Genomic DNA, 21,617 nt, shown 5'->3' on the forward strand with positions numbered 1-21,617 from the left:
TATTTATATGCAACCGCTCCGTCCCACCCACCACAGAACGTCCTATTACGACTCGTTCTGCAGCTGAGTGGCAGCTCCACACCCAATCAAATGACGTGAGAGGAGGGGCTCCCTGAGGTGGGCTCCATTAACTCTCTCCCAATCAGTTCGCGGCGCCCCCTCTGAGTGACATCTCGCCCTCCAATCAGCGCCCGCTCCCTCGTCCCGGCAGCGCTTTACTGATGGCCGCTGGATGGCGTCACTCGCCTGGCCCCGCCCCTCCCGCCGCACCTCACAGGGCCAACGGGAGGGCGGTGGCGCTGCTGAGGGGGCGGGGCTTCCTGAGCGGACGTGCCAATGAGAGCGCGGCGCGGGAGGAGCGAGGGCTTGCATTGGCCGGGCGGGGCGCGGGGGGCGGGGCGCGGCGGCGGCGGGCGGGGGGCGGCGGGCGGCGGGCGCGGGCCGAGCGCGGGGAGCGGAGCCGGCGGGAGGCGGCGGCGCCCGCGGGCCCATGGAGCTGGAGAACATCGTCGCCAACACCGTCCTGCTCAAGGCCCGCGAAGGTGAGCGGCACCGGAGCTGGCGGGGCGGCAGGCCCGGGCTGCGGGCCCCGGTGGTGCCGCCCCGGGGTTCGGCCGAGGCGGTCCCTCCCGGGGCATCGCGGCCTCGGCGGGGAGCGGGGAGGTGGCGGCACGGGTTGAGCACAGCCATTCGGCTCCCCCGTCCGGCATGGGGGTTGCCCGGTGCTGTACTCGCTCCGGGAGTGTTGATCTCCCTCCCGGGCGACCTCGCTGCCTCTCCGGTGTAGATCGCCCCATCTTCCGCCCGCCTTGCCCGCTCCAGAGGCTGCTCCAGCTCCTCTGGCACTGGGGAGAGGCAGCTTTGGGTGCTGTAGGAGAAAAAAAAAAGTTTTTTCGGTCCGGTAAACTGCTGCTTCCCACTCACGGGCCGATCCCGAAACTGCAGCGGGGAGCCCCACCCGTCCGTCCGCCTCCTTCACAGCAGCCCCGGCCCCCATCTGCGGGGCTCCTGGAGCTCTGCTGCGGGCCCACACCGCTCCAGGGCCACGCTGAATCCCAGGCCCCCGTGTGGGATGCAGCCTGGCAGCAACGGGGCTGCAACAGGCGAGCTGCGTGGAGAAGCCTCAGGAGGGGATGGGATGTCTCACACAGGATCCTAGTGCTTTGCACAGAAGATCCGCTTCAGCCAGGCATCGACGGGTTCATTAGGTCACGTATGTGGTGGGGAAGTACAGTGTCCCATGGTGTGCAGTTGGTCAGACCGAGCCATCCTGGAGCCTGAGAGACCCGCTGAAATCCAGTTAGAGAGCTTTGGAGATTAGATTTGTGGGAGCAAAAAGCAGCGAAATTAAATTTGCACGGGCAGAAACATTTCCAATCTGCTTAAAAACCAGGCTAAGTGTAAGTACTCCTGGCACAGCGACCGTGGTGGACCGTGACGTTTGGGTTCATAATGGCAAGGTTAGGTTCAAAACCAAGCAGCAGGGTTTGTGACCTCCAGGCACGAGGCCCAGCTTCACACGGAGTGACCCAGAGACTGGCTCCTGTTGTGTCCTTGGGGAATGGAGTTTTGGCACTGATGCAGCATGAGGTGCTGGACAGCTGGTGCTCCTGGTGCTCCGCTGGTGCCTCTCCCTCGGCAGCAGTGGGCAGTTTGCAGGCAGAAACAACCCAGTTTCAACAACACACTTGTGCCTGGTGGTTCTTGGGCTGTGGGAGCCATAGGTGTCTGTGCTGCCTGTCCGTGGCTCTCCCACCTGTGGCTGTGGTGGCCACTGGGGTGAGCTCAGACAGCTTCTGTGACAGGACAGAGCAATTTTGCAGGCCAGATCCAACAGGGCTGGGTTCCTTTCTCCAGCCCAGCGTTTTTGGAGCTTCCTAGGCTGGTGTGGGAGTGCAGAGCTGAGCTGGGATGTGCTGAGGAGCTGCTGACAACCACATTCAGCTGCTGCCACAGCGCAACCGTGCCCTGTGTTTGGTCTGGCCCAGGGAAGGTGAAGGATTCTTATCCCTCTTGCCCTGACAGAGGGACAGCAGAGCAGCTCTCATCCATCACCCAGCCCTGAAGCTTGCTCTTGGAGAGCTCTGGGTAGAGGCAGCCAGGGGTGCTGGGAGGTTGCTGTGCAGGAGCCCAGCTCCCCGCTGGACTGTGGGCCACAGTGCTGGGAGGGCGGGGGAGAACTGCGCGTGAAGGACGCTGGAGCCTCCTTTCAAAGCAAACAACTCAAGGAAATGCAACCTCCGGGTGCTGTGGGGCTTTGCTCTGCCTTTCCTTGAGCTCTCTTGGGGTGAGGATGGCCTGTCCTCCCCTGCCCTCATTTCGCTGCCCCCACCGCTTCATTGTCGCTGACAAGAAGGTGTCTGCGCCGCTGGTTTCTTCCAGCCCTGCTTAGCCTTGAGTCACTTCCTTCCTGAGTTTGTACAATCGTGCGGCCCAGCTGCTGGTGCGGGGCAGATGCAGTGCAGGGACCCACGGTGTGCCAGGGGCTCGGACCTGGGACTGGCACCACATGAGGCTGACCAGGATGGCCCCAATCCCACCTGCCTGTCCGTGTGGGGCGTCTGGTGGCGCAGGGAGCTGGATGCCGGGGGGCTGTGTCTAGAGTTTGGGGCTGAACTGCATCTGCAGTGGAGGAAAGTGTTATGAAAGTGTTTCTCAAGAGCTGATAAATTATGTTCAACCCCTCGGATTTCAGAAGGCCGGGCCTTGGGCCCAACTCTTGGCCTGACCACTTTGGCAGGGTGATTTAATGGATTTCCAAAGAGAGGTGGGAAATTGTGTGTGTTGGCACTGGGAAAGCAATCCCTGGAGGTTGGCTGATCCCAGTAATCGGTACTTAGTGCTTGCTATGATGTAAATTTTTTGGTCTATCTAGAAGCTTTCCCACCCTCTCCTACAGCACTGGGCATTTACTCCAGCAGCTGAAGCTGGAATAATACCTGGTTCTTGGATCTGGATTTTCTGAGGCTGGTTTATCTCTGGAGAAAGGTGGGAGTGTCCCCACTTCACAGGTGGGAAACTGAAGTGATGAGCCCCAGGCAATGCAGTGGGTTGTCTGTGGAGCCAGGATTAGAGCAGGAATTCCTGTCTCCCAGTTTTCATGTCCTCCCTCTGAGAGCCCCTCCCTGGAGTAAGCAATCAGTCTGGAATAAATAGATGGCATGAACGTCTTTACTGCACCAGGAAGAGCTTCACACCAAGCAGGGCATGGCCTGGAGGGGTGATTAGTTATGCAGAGGTGCTAGGGACAGGCTGGGAGCCAAGAACTGCTCTGGCTGTGGACACTCCTGCCCCTGGTGGGATTCTCCCATCATGAAAGGTGTTCAAGTTCTTGTTTGGGGTTTGTTCACCATCTGGAGGTTGGTCTGTCCATTTCCAGTTGAGGCTCCAACACTTTTGCCCCTTCAGGAGATGGTGGTACCACTTAGGTCTCATTTTCCTTGCGTGGACTTAGAGAGAGGCTCCTTCCTCAGGCCAGGCTAGGCTGCTGTCAGACACCTTTGCCTCCTGACTCATGGTACAGATTTTGTGTGCCCTGCAGGTGGTGGAGGAAACCGGAAAGGCAAGAGCAAGAAATGGCGCCAGATGCTGCAGTTCCCCCACATCAGCCTCTGCGAGGACCTTCGGCAAACCCTGGGTGAGATGCAGGGCTTGGTGGGAGCCGGTGGGCCAGCGTGTGGGTGGGAGTTGTGCATCCCTAGCTGAGTGTCAGGGACATGTAACAGGACAAATCCCAGCCAGGGTTACTTGGAGTTCAGGGTGTAGGGAGGAAATAATAGGTAGGTAAGTGGCTGATGATATACCCACACACTGTAAGACTGATGAGCTTCACTAGGGGAACATCACCTTCTGTGTGCAAATAGACCTGCTCCATGCTTGCAGAGTTTTGGAATGTCACTCTAGGATGCCTTTGCAAAAATAACAAAGGTCCTGCTAACGTTGTCTGTTCTCCCTGGCTGGATTCAGATCAGCTCCACAGACCTCAGCTTCTAACATTCAAGCAGTAGCTCTTGTCAGGCAAACTGGGTTCTTGCTGTGTGGAGTGGATGAGAGCTGGTGTTGAGCAGGGCTTGGCCTGTCATTTTCATTCTGTACTTTGTACTCTTCATGGTTTTAATGTTGTTTGTGCAGCAGGCTTGGTCCTGAGATCATGTGAAATTGTTTTGGGGCACAGAGAGTGCAAGTGCTTTGCTTCCTGGGAAGAGGAGAGCTTGTTTAAGTTTTCAATCCGGATTCAGCTGCCAGCTGGAGAGTGGCACAGCACTGGCCTTGTCTCAGAACAGGTGTCACTGAAACGAATGGGTTTGGGAGGTTTCTGCAGCTCAAATTCCCAGTTCTGCCCTGCCCAGGTTTCCCAGTCCTGGCAGTCCTTTGGGCCCCATGGAACTGTAGTACTTGGAGAAACTCAATCTCACTCATCCACACTGGAACCCTCGAGCTCACAGCAGCCCAATGCAAGCTGTCCCCACCTCCCTCTGCCACACAACCCTTGCACCATCTCTCAGGGCTGGCTTCACAGCCAGATGTGACTGTATGGAGACTCCAGCCTTGGATTTGCTGCTGGCTGCCTCTCTGGAGCAAGGTCTGAGTGCTGAACAGGACTCTGGCTCTCCTTGCAATTCCCATCTTGACCATCCAACTGCTTTCTGCCTCTTTGACTTGCTATGCCCTCAGAAGAGCTTTCCCTCAGCTTTTGTCCATCCTATGCCTGCAGCCACCCTTCCTGTGGCTGTCATGATGTTTTCCAGCACTGAACTTCACGCATTTGCCAGCATTGAGTGCTGGTGGTCTCTGTGTCTGCTGTGCTGCTATCCGGGACAGCGACCTTGTGAAGATTTGGGAAGCAAGTCCTTCCCAGCCACTGGCTGTCACCACCCGTGTCTCACTTCCCCTCAGAGAGGCACGTGAGAAGTGCTCTGACCCAGGTGGCAGCAGCTTCACTTGGTTTTCCCATGGGAGAGATGACCCTGTTCCTTGTGCTTGGGCACTCTTTGGCTGGGGTGTCTCTCTTTTCACCTCATTGCCTGCTGGAAAGGAGTTTCTTTCCTATTCCAGAGTCTTGGCAGGACCATGGGCACGGTGGGCTGGTTGCCCACTGCAGAATTAAGCTTTTTGTGCCCTGACCACAGGGAGTAACCTCGTGTGAGCCTGGGCAGCGACCAGGGCAGCCAAAAGCTTGTGATCTCGCCGACAACAAATTCTGGTCCTCCCCAGCTGAAGGGAACTCCTTCCCCTGCAGACACAAGGAAACCGGCTGGTGCGGCGGAGCTGGTGAGGCCACCTCCTCCCCCACCACAGCCCGCCTGGCTCTGCACTCTCCTGCACCCTCAGGAAGCTGCAGCTTCCTCGGGAGAAACTGCTGCACAGGGAGGGGAAGGCTGGGAGTACCCAGTGCTGGGATCCCCTGGGTGGCTGCACATCTGCACTGCAGGCAGCTCCCAGCCCTCGGTGGCAGCGGCTGTCACAGAAATGTGTTCTGGCCTGCGACCAGACAACATCTCATGAGTGGAAGGGGAAGAAAAAAGCAAAGAACTGGAAGTGCTCTGGATAGTCAAAGGGGTTTGTGCCTGGGATGCCAGAGTTCAGAGAGGTGTAGAAGGAATCTGCAAGAGTTGATGTCCAAGAAAGTGGCTGTCCCATGGAGTGGGGAGTTCTGACTGCTGTGTGCACATCAGCAAGGCATCTGGGAATGGTGCCTCCCATTTTGATGCTGCTGCTTCCAGCAGGGCTTTTGTGAACACAAGTGGTTTGAAGGAGTCATCAGAACAATTCTTGGCCTGGAAGATCTGCCTTGAGATTAGCTTGGTGTGTTCCTCAAGTTCCAAGGAAAGTTGTGTGTCTGGAGTAGTTGGTCTGTGGAGAGAGGAGAGAGCCTTTAGGCAAGCAGCTGATATCCTTTGCTGGGAACAAGAGGTTCACACTGAACAGAACAAAGTCCCTCCTCCCACTGGATGCACTTCACTCTCCTGGGAGTCTCAGGCTGGTGGGACCTGTCAGCAGCCCAGCTGAGGAGTCACAGTACCCCCACTGCTGCCTGGCCAGGGCAGTGGGCTGGGACTGCTCCTTTGGGATTTGGCAGTGTGACCTTCTCCTCGTTTGCAGAGCGGGACTACCACAGCCTGTGCGAGAAGCAGCCCATTGGGCACATGCTCTTCCGGCAGTTCTGCGAGACACGCTCCGAGCTCTCACGCTGTGTCAAGTTCCTGGACGCCGTGGTAAGAGCAAAACCCATCAGGCTTCATTGGGGAAGACAGGGATGTTCTGACACCCTGGGCACGAACTGGTTGGGTGCTCCAGCAGGTACTTATGGGCACATTGGGTTTTCCTGTAGGAAAAATTTGTGAATTGGAGCCCAGATAGGGCTGGGCCTTCGCTTAGGGAGATGTTTGCTGGAGATCTGGTTTTCAAGAAGAGCATGGGAAACTTTGGGCAGAGGGTGTTGCTGCTCCACAGCTGTTGCCCAGTAGCAAGGCTGGGTTTCTGGCTGGACCTGCCCCTCACACTGTTTGTACTCTCCAGGCAGGGTACGAAGTCGCTCCAGATGAGAAGAGGAAAGAGTGTGGGCAGCACCTGATTGAAAAGTACTTGAAGCCAAATGTGAGTAAGAGGGTTGTGTTTGCTGCCTGCAAAGGTAGAACAGTTGGAAAGCCAGCAGCTGACATTGCCCATGTCCTGCCACAGCCAACATGCTGAGCCACCACACCACCTCACAAGCTGCCACACTGCTTTGCCCACTGACCCTAAGGCAGGACCCTTGGACTCTGCTCCCTCTGTCTGACTCCATCCTTTTGTCTCCAGAGTGAGGACCATGTGCCTGAAGTTCCCTCACAACTGGTGGATGCCTGTTGTGAGAGGCTGGAGCAGGAGCCTTCCAAGGAGCTTTTCAAGGAATGCACTAAGTAAGTTGAAGGGGCTGTACCTGCAGGTCACACATGGCATGGGAATGCTGCTGCAGCTGACTCACCTTGTCCCCTGTGGTCCCTTCCTCTGGGAGAGTGAGAGCTGCTGCTAAGGCTGGGGGCCTGGGGAGATTTGGGCCAGCAGTTTGCAGTCCAGCTCCAGAAAAGCGAGCACAAGGATATCTTGTGCTCTGGGAGTCACAAGCTGCTGCAGAAACCTCTGTCTGTCCTCCCAGTTGGAGTTGCCATTTGGGAAGACCCTGTACCAATGCTATTCCCAGTGTTGTGCCAGGGTGTTGTAGGTTCCTGCCAAGCTGAGCCGATAGCAGCAGTCTGTGCCAGCTGTCCTGTTCCACTGGCTGCAGAAGTGGCTGTTGTGGTTGAGTTACCCTGGCTGTTGCTGCAGGGGTCTAAGGTCACCTCTGTTCCCATCACAGAAGCAGTGGCTGAGGTCCTGGCTCCGGGTGTGAAGCGGAAGCTCTTGGGCAAGCCGGGCTTGCAGCCTCACCCCTCCCTGCACAGGAGCTGGAGCGTGTTGCCTAACTGAGTGCAGGGCTGTGGCAGCACATCTGCTGCAGTCTTCTGGGGAGTGTTAGCTCCGTGTGTGGCAACCAGAGTCGTGTCTGAATGCAGAGCCTCCGGGCTGGGCCCTGCCTGCTCTTGGCAAGCTCTGAAAGGGGAGAGCCCATCCGCTTCTCCTTGATGCGTGTTTCCAGTCTAGACACTGTGTCTAAGGCTCCTCACTCCACTGGGCAGCCCTGGCACAGCTCTCCGAGGCAGTTAGCTCTCTTGAGCAGGATCCCCTGTGGCCTTTTGTGCTGGATATTCATCTGATAGTGAACAGCTCAGCGCCTGGTGCTGAATGTTGCTAGCAGCTGATTACAGCCTGTGTGCCCTGTGAGCAGAGGGGCAATTACAGAGTCCCATTGTTTCCCTTTGTCCTGCAGCCCTGGCTGGTGCCAAGAGACCACAATTAGCAGTGCCAGCTGGGTCCCAGGGCGCTGCATTTGTCACGGTGGTACCTCCAACGCACCTTCCTTTTGCATCAGGCTTAGCATGGAGCGGGGTTTTCTGGGCCAGGGCTATGTGTGCGATTCAGCACCAGGCTGGGTGAGGGATGGCAAAGTAAAGAGTCTTTTGGGGCTGTTCACCTCCTCTTTCCTGGGCTGCTGGCTTTTTCCAGGGCTGTGACCAGCTCTCAGGAGCCATGCTGGCTCTGCTCTCTCCTAGGCTTATCCACGACTACCTGAGCGTGGCTCCCTTTGCCGACTACCTCGACAGCTTGTACTTCAACCGCTTCCTGCAGTGGAAATGGCTGGAACGGTAATGCTCCCCTCACCTCTGGGAAGCCTGCACACTCCTCACACAGCCTGCCTGAGGGCTCCTTGGGGCTCCTTCCCAATCTGGGCCCTGGCAGGAGCCAAGAGCCTGGCCTTTGCTGTCCCTCAGGGCCCTTTACTGGCACCAGCAGCAGCCCAACCTTGCTTGCTTCACAGCGAAGCAAGGCCCAGTTTAGGAGGGGTTTGGGGTGAGCCACAATCAGTCAGGCCAGGGCATGAGGTGGCTTGGTCTTTCAGTCCCTGCTGTCTCATTGTTCACATCTGACATTGGTTTCCTTTCTCTCACAGGCAGCCAGTGACCAAAAACACTTTCCGCCAGTACCGTGTGCTGGGTAAGGGCGGTTTCGGGGAGGTGAGTAACCACCATTTCCTCTGCGTTCAGGGTACTAGGCAGCCACTGTTGCCTGCTGCCAGAGGCAGAGCTGGGTTGGCCATCAGGGTGCCACAAGCTGCTCCAGCACCTGGAGGCAGGTGCTGCTGGCTGTGTGGGCTGTGGGGACTCCGTGCTGGGCTGTGTTTTGTGACCTGTCAGCTCTCCCTGAGAGGCAGGAGCTCACCTCTCTCCTGGTGCTGGAGGTGTGGGAGGTGTTGTGCAGGGTTGGTAGCATGAGCCCTGTAGTGCCTGCTGCTAACTGGGCAGAGTCAGGTCTGTTCCCTGTGTCTTGACAAAGCAAATTGCACTCCTGTAAACTTCCTGCCAGGCTTCCTTCTGTTTATGGAGTGGCCTTCTGTCTTCCCAGGCACCAGCCATGGTGCTGCTAAACGTGTTAGAGGCATTACAGCTGGCTCCTGATTCTGTGTAACATCTGGAGCTGTCACTGTTACCTGTGTCTTTGATTTGACAATGGGCTTCTTTGCATTCCTGTGCCGCTTCCTGAGAGCAGAACCTAAACCCCTACGCTGGGAATGGCAGTGGGAGGGTGCTGAGCCTTGTCCTCCCTCCAGGTGTGTGCCTGCCAAGTGCGTGCCACAGGGAAGATGTATGCCTGCAAGAAACTGGAGAAGAAACGGATCAAAAAGAGGAAGGGAGAAGCCATGGCCCTGAATGAAAAACAGATCCTGGAAAAAGTGAACAGTAGGTTTGTAGTAAGTACATAGGAATTGCTCTCACTTTGCTGTGATGCTGGATTCTTCCTCCAACCAGCCAGCCTGGCACCTCTGTGCTCCTCACCTGGAGCGGAGAGGCAGGAGCAAACTCTGCCCATGGTGCAAGATCCTGGTGGCTGCACATCTCTCCCAAGGCTGGGGTGTGGCAGGACCTTTACTGTCTCCACAACATGCTGTAAATGCCCCCAGAGTCAGTCCCAAACATCCATCTGTGTTACAGGCGCCTTTGTGACTTTTGGGGCACAAATAAACAGTGAGAACTGTCTCTCCAGACAGTGGGGTGGGGAGGAGCCCAGTCCTGAGCTGTGTGATTGGGATCTCTGCCTTGGTGCAGTGAGGTGTGGAAAGCCTGAACCTCCCTTTGCAGAGGGTTCATCAGATGCTACCCCAGTGTTGCTGTTGAGTGCTGCCTGCCCCTGGGAGAAAGCAGCTTTGGCTTGGGGAAAGTGTCCTCCCTGTCCGAGGAAAGCTGGGGGTGTGCTGGGACTGCTGCGTACTGCCATCTCCTCCCTGGGTTCACAGAGTTCCTCCCCTGCTGGCAAAGGCCCAGCCCCGAGCCTGTGAATGGCTGCTTGGGTGGCAAAGTGTCCATGGGAGTGTGGGCACCTCCCTCTTCCAGCTGTGTCTTCTAACAGCCTTTCTGCCCTGAATTGCAGGTGAGCTTAGCCTATGCATATGAAACTAAAGATGCTCTCTGCCTAGTGCTGACCCTCATGAATGGAGGGGACCTCAAGTTCCATATCTACCACATGGGAGAGGCTGGTTTCGAGGAGCCCCGGGCAGCTTTCTATGCTGCTGAGATCTGCTGTGGCCTTGAGGACTTGCACCAGGAGAGGATAGTGTACAGGTGCGTGCTGCCTGATCCCTGCTGGGAGAGCTTGTAGGGCCTGCAGCAGCAAGAGAGTTCCTGCTGCTCTTACCAGCCCAGCTGGGTCTGTCTGCTCAAGAAAATAAACTCAGGCTTGAAAGCAGCACAGAGCTGAGTGAGAGGAATTGGCAACAGAAAGCTGATCTTGTGGGGGAAAGGGAGACCTTAGCTTGGCTTCCTTGTGCTGGTAAATGATCGCCAAGAACAGGATGTGATCATGCTGTGAATGTCTCAGGGCAGGCACTGAACTCCCTGGGCAGTATTGACACTAGAACAAAAGGAGGGTAGGCTACCCCAACGTGCTCAAGAGCTGGGAAGGAGGGAAAACAAATCGATTGTACTCACAGGGGCGTGATGCAGTGTTAGGATAGCATGGCTAAACACAGGCCAGGAAATCCCTTCTGGTCCTACTTTGCCCTGGGGCAGGATAAGCAGAGAAGCCTCTGCTCCGTCTCACTTTCGTGGCCTGCCCCATAGTGAGTTCTGAGCCTGCAAAAAGGGAGCCATCCTCAGGCTCACTGCAGAGGGTTGAAGGTTGCTGTCTTGCACCTCTCTGCCCAGGAGGGGAGAGCTTGCAGGGTCAGCTCTGGAGCAGAGGGTGAGGGGAAGGTTATCTCTGTGCCTGAGGCAGGGGCATTGCATCCTGAAGTTGCTTATCTGTGACTTGTTGAGATGTGGCTGTTGCTTGTGTCCTTTGCTTTGACAACAGGTTTCTTGCTAATCAAGTCCCTTCCCTCCTAGGGACCTGAAGCCAGAGAACATATTACTGGATGATCATGGTGAGTGCAGGGTCAAGAGGAGCTGAGTTTTTTCTTACTCTGCTTGAACCAGGGTTACCCTGTGTTTCTGGCAGCTTCAAACACTGCCCCCTGACTTTCTCCTGTTACCTTGTCCCCTCTTCTATGCAGGTCACATCCGTATCTCAGACCTGGGACTAGCTGTGCATGTGCCAGAGGGCCAAACAATCAAGGGCAGGGTGGGGACAGTTGGCTACATGGGTAAGTGACCCTGGTTTAAGCAAAAAATGGTTCAAAAGTTGTGCTCTCCCTGCCCTCACACATCCCTCACACCTGCTCCTCTGCAGCTCCGGAGGTGGTGAAGAACGAGCGCTACACGTTCAGCCCGGACTGGTGGGCTCTGGGCTGCCTGGTGTACGAGATGATCGAGGGCCAGTCCCCCTTCCAGCAGCGCAAGAAGAAGATCAAGCGGGAGGAGGTGGAGCGGCTGGTGAAGGAAGTGCAGGAGGAGTACTCGGAGAAGTTCTCGCCCTGCGCCCGCTCCCTCTGCACCATGGTACGGCTGTGCAGCCCTGTCCCTTCACTCCCACCACATCTGTGATCAGGGCTGCTCCCTGCAGAGGACAGCCAGCTTCCCTTGTTCTTGATAAGGCAGCACAGAAGGGTTCAGAGTGCCTTCATTCCTTGCCTAGCAGGCCTGTGCTCTCCCTAGAACACACTGCAGGAACCCAGGGCTGCTCTTGCACATCGCACCCTTCACCCAGGATATTCATTTCCTTTGTGTCACAGCTCCTGTGCAAAGACCCTTTGGAGCGCCTGGGGTGCCGAGGAGCTGGGGCCAAGGAAGTGAAGGAACACCCTCTCTTCAAGCACCTCAACTTCAGGAGGCTGGAAGCCGGCATGCTGGACCCTCCCTTCAAGCCAGACGTAAGTGCCCATCTGTTCCTGACCTTTTCAGTCACTGGTGCTGTCAAGGGAAGAGGGAACCCTGGCATGGGGAGATGGGGCCCATCCTCTTCCCTGCTCCTGGCAGAACAGGGGTCCAGCAAGTTCTGGGCTGCAGGGAGAGGTGGCCTTGGCTTGGCCATGAGCAGCAGTTGGAGGTGGTGACATCAATGTGGAGCCTGGCATTAGAGCAATCTTTGTGCTGCGTAGCCCCAGGCCATCTACTGCAAGGATGTTCTGGACATCGAGCAGTTCTCCACGGTGAAAGGAGTGGAGCTGGAGCCCACAGACAACGACTTTTACCAGAAATTTGCCACGGGGAGTGTGCCCATTCCTTGGCAGAATGAGGTAGGTCTTTGCTCCTGCTTGTGCCACGGCTGAGGGCAGTGTCCCTGTGCTGTCCCCACTGCTCTCATGCTCTGCTGGGCCCTTGGTGATGGGCTCCATGTGGCAGTTGCTGCAGCCTTCTTTGCTCCCTTCCAGATGATTGAGACAGAGTGTTTTAAGGAGCTGAATGTCTTTAGCACAGATGGCACAGTGCCCCCAGACCTGGACTGGAAAGGGCAGCCTTCTCCACAGCCCAAAAAAGGGTTACTCCAGCGCTTGTTCAGCAGACAGGTAAGGGTTTGCCCAGCATTTCCTCCCCAGCCAGTCTCCCAGCAACAGTGATCCTGCTCCTGTCTGTGCCAGGCAGGTCTGGCAGGGAGGTGGGCACGGGAGGGCAGTGAGCAGTCTCCCCTAGTGTTGGGTGGCCAGACCTTAGGGCTTTCAGGGGCACCTGTGCAAGGCTGCAGGGAGCCAGCCCTTGCCTGGCTGGCACTCCCTGTGCAGGGGGAATCAATGGGGCTGGGAGGGAGTGTTCTGGCTAAATATGCTGGAATCACCCAGGCAGAGGGATGCTGAAGACTCTAAAATATTAAATCATCTCCCTATCATCCCTGAACAAATCCTTGCTCTTGGAATGGGCTGTCTGAGCTCTGTAGAGCACTTCTGCTAGATCTTGAGCCAGGCAGAGAGCAGCTCTTTTGAGGGATGAGGAGAACAGAAATGTATTGCAGCTGCTGTGAGATTGCTTGTCTGCCTGTTTCCTCTGCCCAGGACAGTCTTTGCCTTCTTTCCAGGCCTGGCAAAGCCTGGGCTGCTGCCTCTCAGCAGCTGTGTGCAGCTGTAGGACTCCAGCATGGTTGGCTCTGGACCCACTCAGCCACCTGGTGCTGACTCCTGCTCCTTGGCAAGCTCCGAGTTGTGCTTTGCAGTTCAGTGGGCTGCCCTAGCCAGAGCCAGCTCTGGGGATACCCAGCCCTCCCCGAGGCAGGCAGGACCTGCCAGAGGATGGGCAGCTGTTTGTAGAAGGGGTTGAGCTGTGATTTCCCACGTGTTTTCTCTTTCCAGAGGTGAGCAGTCACTCCTGGCTGCTCTGCTCAGGGAAATACCTGGTGGCCCACGGACATGGCAAGATCTGGGAAAGAGGAGTGTTATCCTTCAGTGCCTATTCCCTTCCCCTGGCAGAGCACAACCTGCTTGTTGTTCTAACTGCCCCCTGAGCCACTAATCCAGCATCCCTGCTCTTGCTGCCTTTGTGGGGGGGCCTTGCCCTCAGCTTGAGCCAAAGTTGCCCCTGCACTGCCACTGCTGGGAGTTCTGCTCCCAGGGGGCTGTGGGAAGTTTCCTTCACTCCTCTCCGGATGTCTGGGACACACAGAAGGGTTGAGAAACTGCGAAGGGTTTGGCATTGCCCCGTGCTCAGACTCCCATTTCAGCAAAAAGGACTTCAGCTGCTTTCATGGCCAGCTGAGCCCTGAGCGGGGCCGAGCATCTGTCCCTGGGTGGCTGCAGTCCCTGGAGCCTGGCTTCCTCACAGCTTCTGAGCTAGCCAGCTGTGTGCTCACCAGTCTGTCTGCCAGGGGCTGAACCTCCAGATGCAGCTGGACTGTTCTCTGCAGTCTGGGGGTCCCCTCCAACCCCTTGCCTCCATGTAGCTCTCCTGCACACAGGCTGGGGGGGGCCTGGCCCATCCCTGCCAGAGGGCAGCTGTAGGCTGGGTTGTGTGACCATGCTCACCCTCTGCTTGCTGTGCTCCTCTCTCCCTCCCTCTCCTTCTCCTTGCCCTTCTGACTTCAGGACTGTTGTGGAAACTGCAGCGACAGCGAGGAAGAGCCCACCCGGCTGTAGAGCACAGACTGTTCTCCAGCCCCTGGGACCCCCTTGCCTCTCCTGAGTGCCCAGCCTGAAGGACACAGTCGCAGTGGCCCCACAAAGTGGATTTGTTTACAGTTTTATACGTCTGTATTTGAAGACTGTGAGGATGATTCCAAGGCTGGCAGCAGCACACGGCTCGGGCTGAGGTGCCTCTGACCAGGGGCAAGCCCTGAGACAAACTTGGACACTTCCAAATCTGCCACTTGGGATGGTGCTGCTGCCGCCAGCTGCCTCTCCCGTCCCAGGCCCAGAGTGGGAGGGAGGGATCGTGCTGGTGTGGGCTGAGGCCAGGCTGGAGCAGCTCTGCTGACACATTCCACGGTGCCGAAGCAGCACCGCAGGTTTGATGTATATTTATATGTCGGTCTGTACATATCACACATCGGTTTTTAATCTATGGGTGGGGGCCTGCATTGCCCCCACCCTGTCACAGGCACAAATCTCCTCCTATGGGAGGAGCGACGCTCCCAGCTTTGTTCCAGGGAGTCCTGGACAGAGGCCTTCTGTGCCTTGAGGTGTCTAATCATCTTTCCTGGACCTTTCTGGCCGTGCTGAGGTGTCCTGGCTCCAGCGGAGCCCATTGCTCAGCCCCGAGGCGCAGGAAAGCGCTGTGCCAAAGCGTCTCCCGTTGCGTCCTGGCAGCAAGCATCACTGCCTTGTCCTCATGTCCCTGTCTGCTGGAGCCTGCTGTCTCCTGCCTCATCTCACACGTGCTGCCAGCTCTGGTGAGCTGCTCCCGAGCCCCTCTCCACACCACTGGCACAGTGAGACACAGCTGCTCCCGGGCACCTGCTGCTGCTGTGGCCAGAGGATTGGTGTGATCCCCGGCACGCTGCAGGATGCTGACAGCGCAGTTCCACCAGCTCCAGACCTGTGCATTCCAGGGGTGTGGCTGTCCCCAGGCCCAGCTCAGTGGTGGAGGAGCAGACACATAAAGGACCCTGCTGTGGGAGAGCAAAGCTGTGCTAAAGGGAGTGTCCCTTCCTGGGGTCATGTGAAGCTGTGACCCAAGAGTGAGTGGGACTCTTAGTGTGTGTCCCCAGGGCTTCTGGGGAGCCAGCACAGCTCCTGCACCCACGGGCAGGAGCCCTCCATGGGGAGCAGTGTGGGGATCAGCCCACCTCTCCATTCAGCTTGTCCTATCCCCTCTTGTGTACACTTGTCCCAGCTGTGTCCTGAGCAATAACTTGTCCCTTCTGTGTGTGTGCACACGTGTGTGCGTGTGCTGCTGCCTCTGCTCATTCTGAGCCAGGCCCCCCAAGGGGGCTGAGCACCTACTTGGACCTGTGGTATCATTTGCTTGCCTTGCACTAAAGTCGGAGAGTATTTAAATTTTTAACCTTTTGTTAAGTGTAAAGATTACTGTGCCTTGTATTGCTCTTGTGTCACGGGGGTCGTGCTCCAGGCTATACAGGGTTGGTGGCTGTAAGAAGGGGAGTGGGGCCCTCATTTCTGGGCTGCCATGGGCTCTGCTGGTGCTCCTGTCCTGCAGGGAAGGGGTGGGGTTGCTTTCCAGGGCAAAAAGGGTGATGTTGGCTGAGCCCTGAGCATCTCAGATGACCTTCAATGTCTTCTATTGCATGTTTTGGGTCAGTGTCAGGGCACGACAGGTATGAGGCATTGTGCTGTTGGGGATGCTTATGCCTGTGGTCCCCTCTGGGGCATGTCCATGCCCAGCACAGCCCCTCCTGGGCTGTCCCAGGTGTGCTGTGGGGCTGGGACAGAATCCTGCTGCCCTCTGGTCATGGTGAATTACTGCTTCAGGGGGGCCACCATGAATGGGAACCTTGTGGCAATCTAATGGGAACCGTAGCCCGAGGAAGAGCCCCTCCAAGGGGGGTGACACGGGGTGAGGGTCAGAACGGTCACCAGGGGTGAAGCAGTCAAAGGGGGGCAGTCTGGCTGGGGACATGTGGTTTTGGGGTCCGGGGCTGGTGGCAGCGGCGACAGCCTCGTGCGCAGCGCGGGGGGGCCACACGCAGCTGCACTGGGATGAGAATAGCAAGTGCGGCCGGGTAGCTAGGGAACAGTTGCTATGGGAGCGGGCCGAGGAGGAGTTCTCACACTCAGAGGGGGCATCTTGGGGTAAAATCCAGGAATTTTCTGCAGCCATGGAAGGAAGGAAGACAGGCGGGGGGATGGGGACTGCTTGAGGATTGCTGTTCCAAAGGCACCAGGCAGGATGCTTGTGCCGCCCTGCCGGCACTGCCTGGGTCATGGCACCCTGGCACCAAGGTCCTGGGGTCACCAGCGTGTTTGTGTGTCTGTCACATGTACAGGGTGGCTGTGGGGCAGAGCTGGGGTGTGAACAGAACCGTGGCCAGCCCTGAGCAGAGCAGGGAAGCGGCTCTGCCTGTTCCCACCTGCCCAGTGGTGCCCCAGCTTTTGGGGGGTGTCTCATCCCCATCCCAGTCTTTGCTGGGGGTTAGCAGCATGCAGGTGAGGGGATGCTGGTGTTATGTCCAGAGCTGGAGTGCGTGGACCTGGACCCTAGGGACACAGGCGAGCTGTGGGGGTCCTGAGCAGTGCCCCGCGCTGTGGGGCTGTGGCAGCAGCTCTGCACACCATTTTCAGGGGTGAAGGATGCTCTCAGCTGTTGCCTGAGCAACGGCTCCTCCTCCAGCCCACCATGTGGCTCGGGGAGCGCTCCCCCGCCTGCCTCCCCCCGCCGCCTTGGGGAGAAGGGGAAGGGGAAGGCAGCTCCCGGCCCCCGGCGCTGGCGGGGCCGGAGGCCTGGCTCCCTTCGCCCGCCCTTGATCTGACCTGACGATGCCCGTGGGCCCTTCCGTGCCCCCCGTCCCTGCGGTCCCCATGCCTCAAGGAAGCACCCCGGCCCCCCCGCATGGCCGCAGCCCCCTGCCCGCCCTGGGTGCTGCTGGGGCACCCCCACAACCACCGAGCCGGCAGTGCCCGGCTGCCGTGGCCGCGCTGTGAGGTCGGATCGCAGGAGGAGAGTTCCAGCAAGGTGAGTCGGGGCTAGAGCCAAGGGGGCCGGGGGACACGTGGCCACTGCGGCCCTGCTGCGAGCGAGGTGGTCGGGCTCGGCCGGGCACCGGAGCCGCTATGCCCGGCTGTGGTGGGAGCGGGCTGCCAGCACTCGGATTCCCCAGGTCATCCCCTGGCCGGGATGGAGGAAGTCCTTCCGGCCGGGCCCCGGCAGAACAATGCCCGTGTGTGCAGCCGCAGCGGGCGCCTGCCACCCTGCCCACGGGGAGGAAACGGCGGCGGGGTCGTGGCCTGCGTGGGGCACCCACACCCATCGCCCACCCGCATCTGGCACGGCTCCTCCCCGAAACCTCGCTGCCCCGCTCCTGGCACGGCCCCAGGGCGCAGCGAAGGGACAGCGGGCACTCTGGACCCCGAGCTTGGCGCAGTCCGAAGGAGCCAGAGGCGTCTCCCATGGGGGCCACGACCACCGGCCTCAGTTACGGCAGAGAAGAGCTGGTGACAAGCACCCGATGGCAAATGACTGGGGGAGCCCTAGTTCAGGGACAATTGCCCAGCCCAGGCCGGCGAGGGGTCTGCTTGGGGGCATGGCACCCAAGGGAGCGGGGTGACCCCAGGACACCCAGTGCCATTTCTGTCCCGGGCTCTACTGCGGGCCAGGCTGGCACCCCTGCCCTGCAGAGCCACGTGTCCCACTGCAGTGGCCATGCGGGATGTGGCAGGGGCTGTTCCGGTCTTGGCGGCGGCTGGGCTGCCCTCCCTGCCTGTGGCCCTTTGCTGGCCGTCACCCCGGGAGCACGCAGTTGTCACCCCTTGAGGAGGTTGGGGATGGCACTGGGGGAACGGCTGGCAGCACCCCCGGGGTACCTCCAGGGCGAGTGCAGGGCTATCGACCGTGGGAGTCCGTGGCACCGCCCCACCGGGCATCGCGGGGCCCTCACCCCACCCGGACCGGGAGCCGCTACCCGGGAATCCCCGGCCCCCGCCCCGTGGGGCTCCCGCGGCCGCCCCTGGGGATGCCCTGGCCCTCTCGCCACCGGCATCCCGCCGCCGTTCCCCGGGGCCGGCGGGGGGCATTCCCGTGGCAGTACCCGTGCCCAGCCGGTAGCCCCCGAGAGGCGGCGGGTCCCGGGGCGGGGGGTGCGGGGGGCCCGCGGATCCCTCCCCGAGCCGAGGGCGGGGCGGAGCGGCGGGGCGGGAGCCCGGGCGGGCGGGGCGGCGCGCGGCGGCGGCGCGGGAGCGCTCACCGGAGACAAAGGCAGCGCCGGGAGGCGGCGGCGGTGCCGCGCACCGGGCGCGCACCGGGCCCCCTCCCCCGCCGCCCTATGGAGCCGCCGCCCGCCGCCTGAGCCACGTGCTCCGCCGCCGCCGGTAACGGGAGCCGCGGAGGGAGCGGGCGCGGCGCCTCCGCCTGTTGCGCGGTGCGGGGGCAGCGGGGCCGGGGCGGGGGCGCGCGGAGCCGCCACCGGGGGCCGCGGCGGGGGCGCGCGGCGCGTACCGGGGCGCGCATCTCCGGTCCGGCCCCGGCGGGCGCGCGCCCCGGGGGAGGAGGAGGATGAGGAAGGGGTGCCGCGCCCGGCACGGGGAGCGGGGAGGTTCCCCGCCGGCGTGTCACCCTCTCCCCGGAGGCACCGAGCAGGGATGCGACGTTGGCAGCGGGGCCCAGGCCGCGGCCGGGGGCAGCGGGGCGGCCCGGGGCTACCGGCGGGGCCCGGCTCGGCGGCCGCTCCGCTCTCCGCCCGGCGTGAGTGTCTCCAGCCCGGCCCCGCTCCTCCCCCAGCCCGCACGTCCCCGGCAGCCCCGCTCCCCCCGCACGCCCCAGCTGCGAACGCCCCCGGTCCGCGGCGCCGCCAGCCCATCCTGCACCGCCTCCCGGTGTTCCCCCGGCCGTCATCCCGGGGCTCGACCCACGGCCCTTCCCGCACGGTACCTCTCCTCCCCGGGGATGCCCAGGCTGCCGGCGCGAAGCCTGTTGCAGCCGATGTGGCGAGCGCTGCCCGAACCGAGCTGGCCTCAGCCAGGGCACCCCTTCCCCTAAGACCCACATCCCGGCGCTGCCTCAGCCCACGCGTTTGTCTGCGTGATGGAGCAGCCCCCGCTGCCCGCCGGAGCGTGGTCAGGGCCCCCGGCTCCTTCCTTCCCCATCGCTTCTTCCTTCCGCCGGGCTCGGGCCTCCGGCCCCGCCGGCACCCTCCGCACCCGGTGGCCCTGCCGTGGTCCCTTGCCAGCAGCGTGTCCCTGCACCGCGGGCTGATGGAGCACCCCGCGCCCCTTCGCCCTTTTCCGAGGGAGTGATGGTGTCGCCGTGGTCGCCCAGCCCTCGGCTGCCGTCGTTCCAGGCTCACCTTCTCCCTGCTGCCGAGCCCGTTTTCTCCCACACCACGATAATGAGAATCCTGACGGGTGCTTACGTGCCTGCCTGTGAGCACCCATGGGTGCTGCTCACTGAGGAGCGGACGGGCCCCTGGCACACTCGGTTGACATTTGATGCTCGGCTGGATGTGACCGAGCTGTCACCCTGCCTGAAGGGCGAAGGTGATGGTTCCCATCACCATCAGCCCTGGCCCTGCATTGCTGTGCTGGGGTGCCACCATCCCCAGGGGCTGCGAGGCCAGCGATGGCTTCGGTGCACGTGCTCCCGTGAGCGCCACGTGCGGCACCTCTGCTCGTCCCTCCTTCTCCCCGAGTCACCCTCCTGTGTGGCAGCACCGGGATGAGCTGCCTGGGCTCAGCAGCCAATTTAGGGTGCACAGGGTGGGCAAAGAGAAGGGGATCCCTCTGGGCACCCCGTGATCTTGAGGATGATGCTGTGGGACCGCAGCATCCATCTCCCACCCCAGGGTGCTCAGCAGTGCCGTGGGTGATTCTAGGGGGGCTGCGCAGGTTTGCATCCATGGGGGTGATGGTGGGGGGTGCATGGGGTGCCAGGCACGGTTCCCCCTGGCTGCAGGCGCTGCGGCGCATGTGGAGCGAGTCACCATGGGAACAGGGCATCCACGTTTCCGAGTCGCTCACGCTCGCGTCTGTCTCGTTGCAGGGCCCCCACCCCGGCGGTCCCCCCCCAGCGATGGGCAGCGGGACCCCGGCAGCCCCGTCCCCCCGCCGCCCGCCCCGCCGGCCCCCCGCCCCACCGCCCGCCCGGCGCACCCAGGCCTGACCCACCCGCTCCAGCCCCCCCCAGCTCCATGGCGAGGACGGACCCCTGACGGCAGGCGCGCCCGCGGGCCAGAGGAGACGGCGCCGGGCACGGGCCCGGGGAGATGCCCTCGGCGGCCCTGACAGCATCGGGTCCTCCCTGACCCTGCCGCCGCCCTGAGCATCCCGTCCCCCATCCCGAGGGCAGGGAGAGGCGGGGGCCTCCCCCCCGGGGCCGGCTGCCAAGATGGTGATGTCCCAGGGCACCTACACCTTCCTCACCTGCTTCGCGGGCTTCTGGCTCATCTGGGGCCTCATCGTGCTGCTGTGCTGCTTCTGCAGCTACCTGCGGCGGCGGGTGAAGCGGCAGCAGGAGGAGCGGCTGCGGGAGCAGAGCCTGCGCGCGCTGGAGATGGAGCCACTGCACTACGAGGGTTACGGGGGCAGCCCCCCCGGCATCGCCATTCCCCACCGCCTCCGCCTCGAGCCCCACCATCACCATCATCACCCCCACCACATCCCACCCCCCCGGCCCTGGAGCTGCCGGCACGGTAAGGAGCAGGGAGGGGCTCTCGCATCCCCGAAGCACGTGCCTCCCCCTGTTTTGGGGGGGATACGACGCGAGAGCCGGGGCGCAGCGCTGACGGCAGCAGGGGTCCGGGGGGGGCTTTGCCTTGCAGAGTCGGACCTGTCAAAGCCGCCGTGCTATGAGGAGGCACTGCTGATGGCAGAGCCCCCCCCGCCGTACAGCGAGGTGCTGATGGACACACGGGGGCTCTACCGCAAAATCAACGCCCCTTTCCTGAGCCATGAGCGGCTGGAGAAGCAGGAGCAGCCTCCCAGCTACAAACCCCTTTTCCTGGACGCTGGCTACGGTTCAGCGCTGCACCTGCCCCGCTCAGCCAGCCCCGGCCCTGCCTGCCCGGACCTCTACCTGCAGCAGGAGTGCTCCCCACGCATGTTTCCCAGCTGGACGGACTCGGAGCTCAGCAGCAGGGACACCTACGAGACGGGACCCTGGCACCTCCCGGTCTCCATGCCCCTCTTCGGCAGGACTACCGCTGTCTAAAGCGGCCACGGGGGACGCCCGGACCTTGCCATGCACCTGGGGGGGTGGGGGGGTTTCGGTTGCTCGTGTCACCCCAGGGACACCCGCCCCGGCGCGGGCCATCGCCGCCGGCGCGGAAGGGGCTGGTTCCCCGTCTGGCCCCTGCCGGCCCCCCCATGGCCGGGGGCGCTGGGGACCCGGACTCTGCTCTGTTTCTTAAATTTTTTGTTTGTTACAGTTTGAGAATAAAAGTTTGTGGCTCGGGTTTGCCTCCTGGCGGGCTGGCATGGTGGGACTGCCCCCTCCCCAAGGCAGCCGTAGCCCCCCATTCCCAGCCCTCCCTGCCGCCCCAGCAGGCTGCAGCCCCCATGGGAGACGCTTTATTTATTAACA

General features: G+C 60.9%; 2 protein-coding genes across 5 annotated transcripts; both read left to right on the plus strand.

Moving 5' to 3' along the window:
- The first annotated feature begins 422 nt into the window (after positions 1-422).
- On the plus strand, positions 423-15,439 carry GRK6 (G protein-coupled receptor kinase 6). 3 transcript variants are annotated; one of them, XM_058848468.1, is made up of 16 exons: positions 423-542; positions 3,542-3,637; positions 6,103-6,215; positions 6,520-6,597; positions 6,799-6,899; positions 8,130-8,222; positions 8,528-8,591; positions 9,185-9,325; positions 10,003-10,193; positions 10,956-10,993; positions 11,123-11,212; positions 11,299-11,507; positions 11,741-11,878; positions 12,107-12,244; positions 12,380-12,514; positions 13,289-15,439. In XM_058848468.1, the coding sequence occupies exons 1-16, from the start codon at positions 491-493 to the stop codon at positions 13,292-13,294; spliced, it is 1,683 nt and encodes a 560-aa protein (XP_058704451.1). In that variant the 5' UTR covers positions 423-490; the 3' UTR covers positions 13,295-15,439. The 3 variants fall into 3 exon arrangements, with proteins under 3 accessions (XP_058704451.1, XP_058704450.1, XP_058704452.1); XM_058848467.1 differs by having other exon boundaries at positions 14,018-15,439; XM_058848469.1 differs by having other exon boundaries at positions 9,185-9,314; positions 10,049-10,193; positions 14,018-15,439.
- A 4,773-nt stretch (positions 15,440-20,212) lies between these two features.
- PRR7 (proline rich 7, synaptic) lies at positions 20,213-21,487 on the plus strand. Of its 2 annotated transcripts, none has more exons than XM_058848471.1 (2): positions 20,213-20,727; positions 20,830-21,487. In XM_058848471.1, exons 1-2 carry the CDS (start codon positions 20,424-20,426, stop codon positions 21,243-21,245), a joined length of 720 nt encoding a protein of 239 aa, XP_058704454.1. In that variant the 5' UTR covers positions 20,213-20,423; the 3' UTR covers positions 21,246-21,487. The 2 variants fall into 2 exon arrangements, with proteins under 2 accessions (XP_058704454.1, XP_058704456.1); XM_058848473.1 differs by having other exon boundaries at positions 20,857-21,487.
- The last annotated feature ends 130 nt before the right edge of the window (positions 21,488-21,617 follow it).

Source organism: Poecile atricapillus, chromosome 13, assembly GCF_030490865.1.
Source record: "Poecile atricapillus isolate bPoeAtr1 chromosome 13, bPoeAtr1.hap1, whole genome shotgun sequence".
Taxonomy (NCBI): Eukaryota; Metazoa; Chordata; class Aves; order Passeriformes; family Paridae; genus Poecile; species Poecile atricapillus.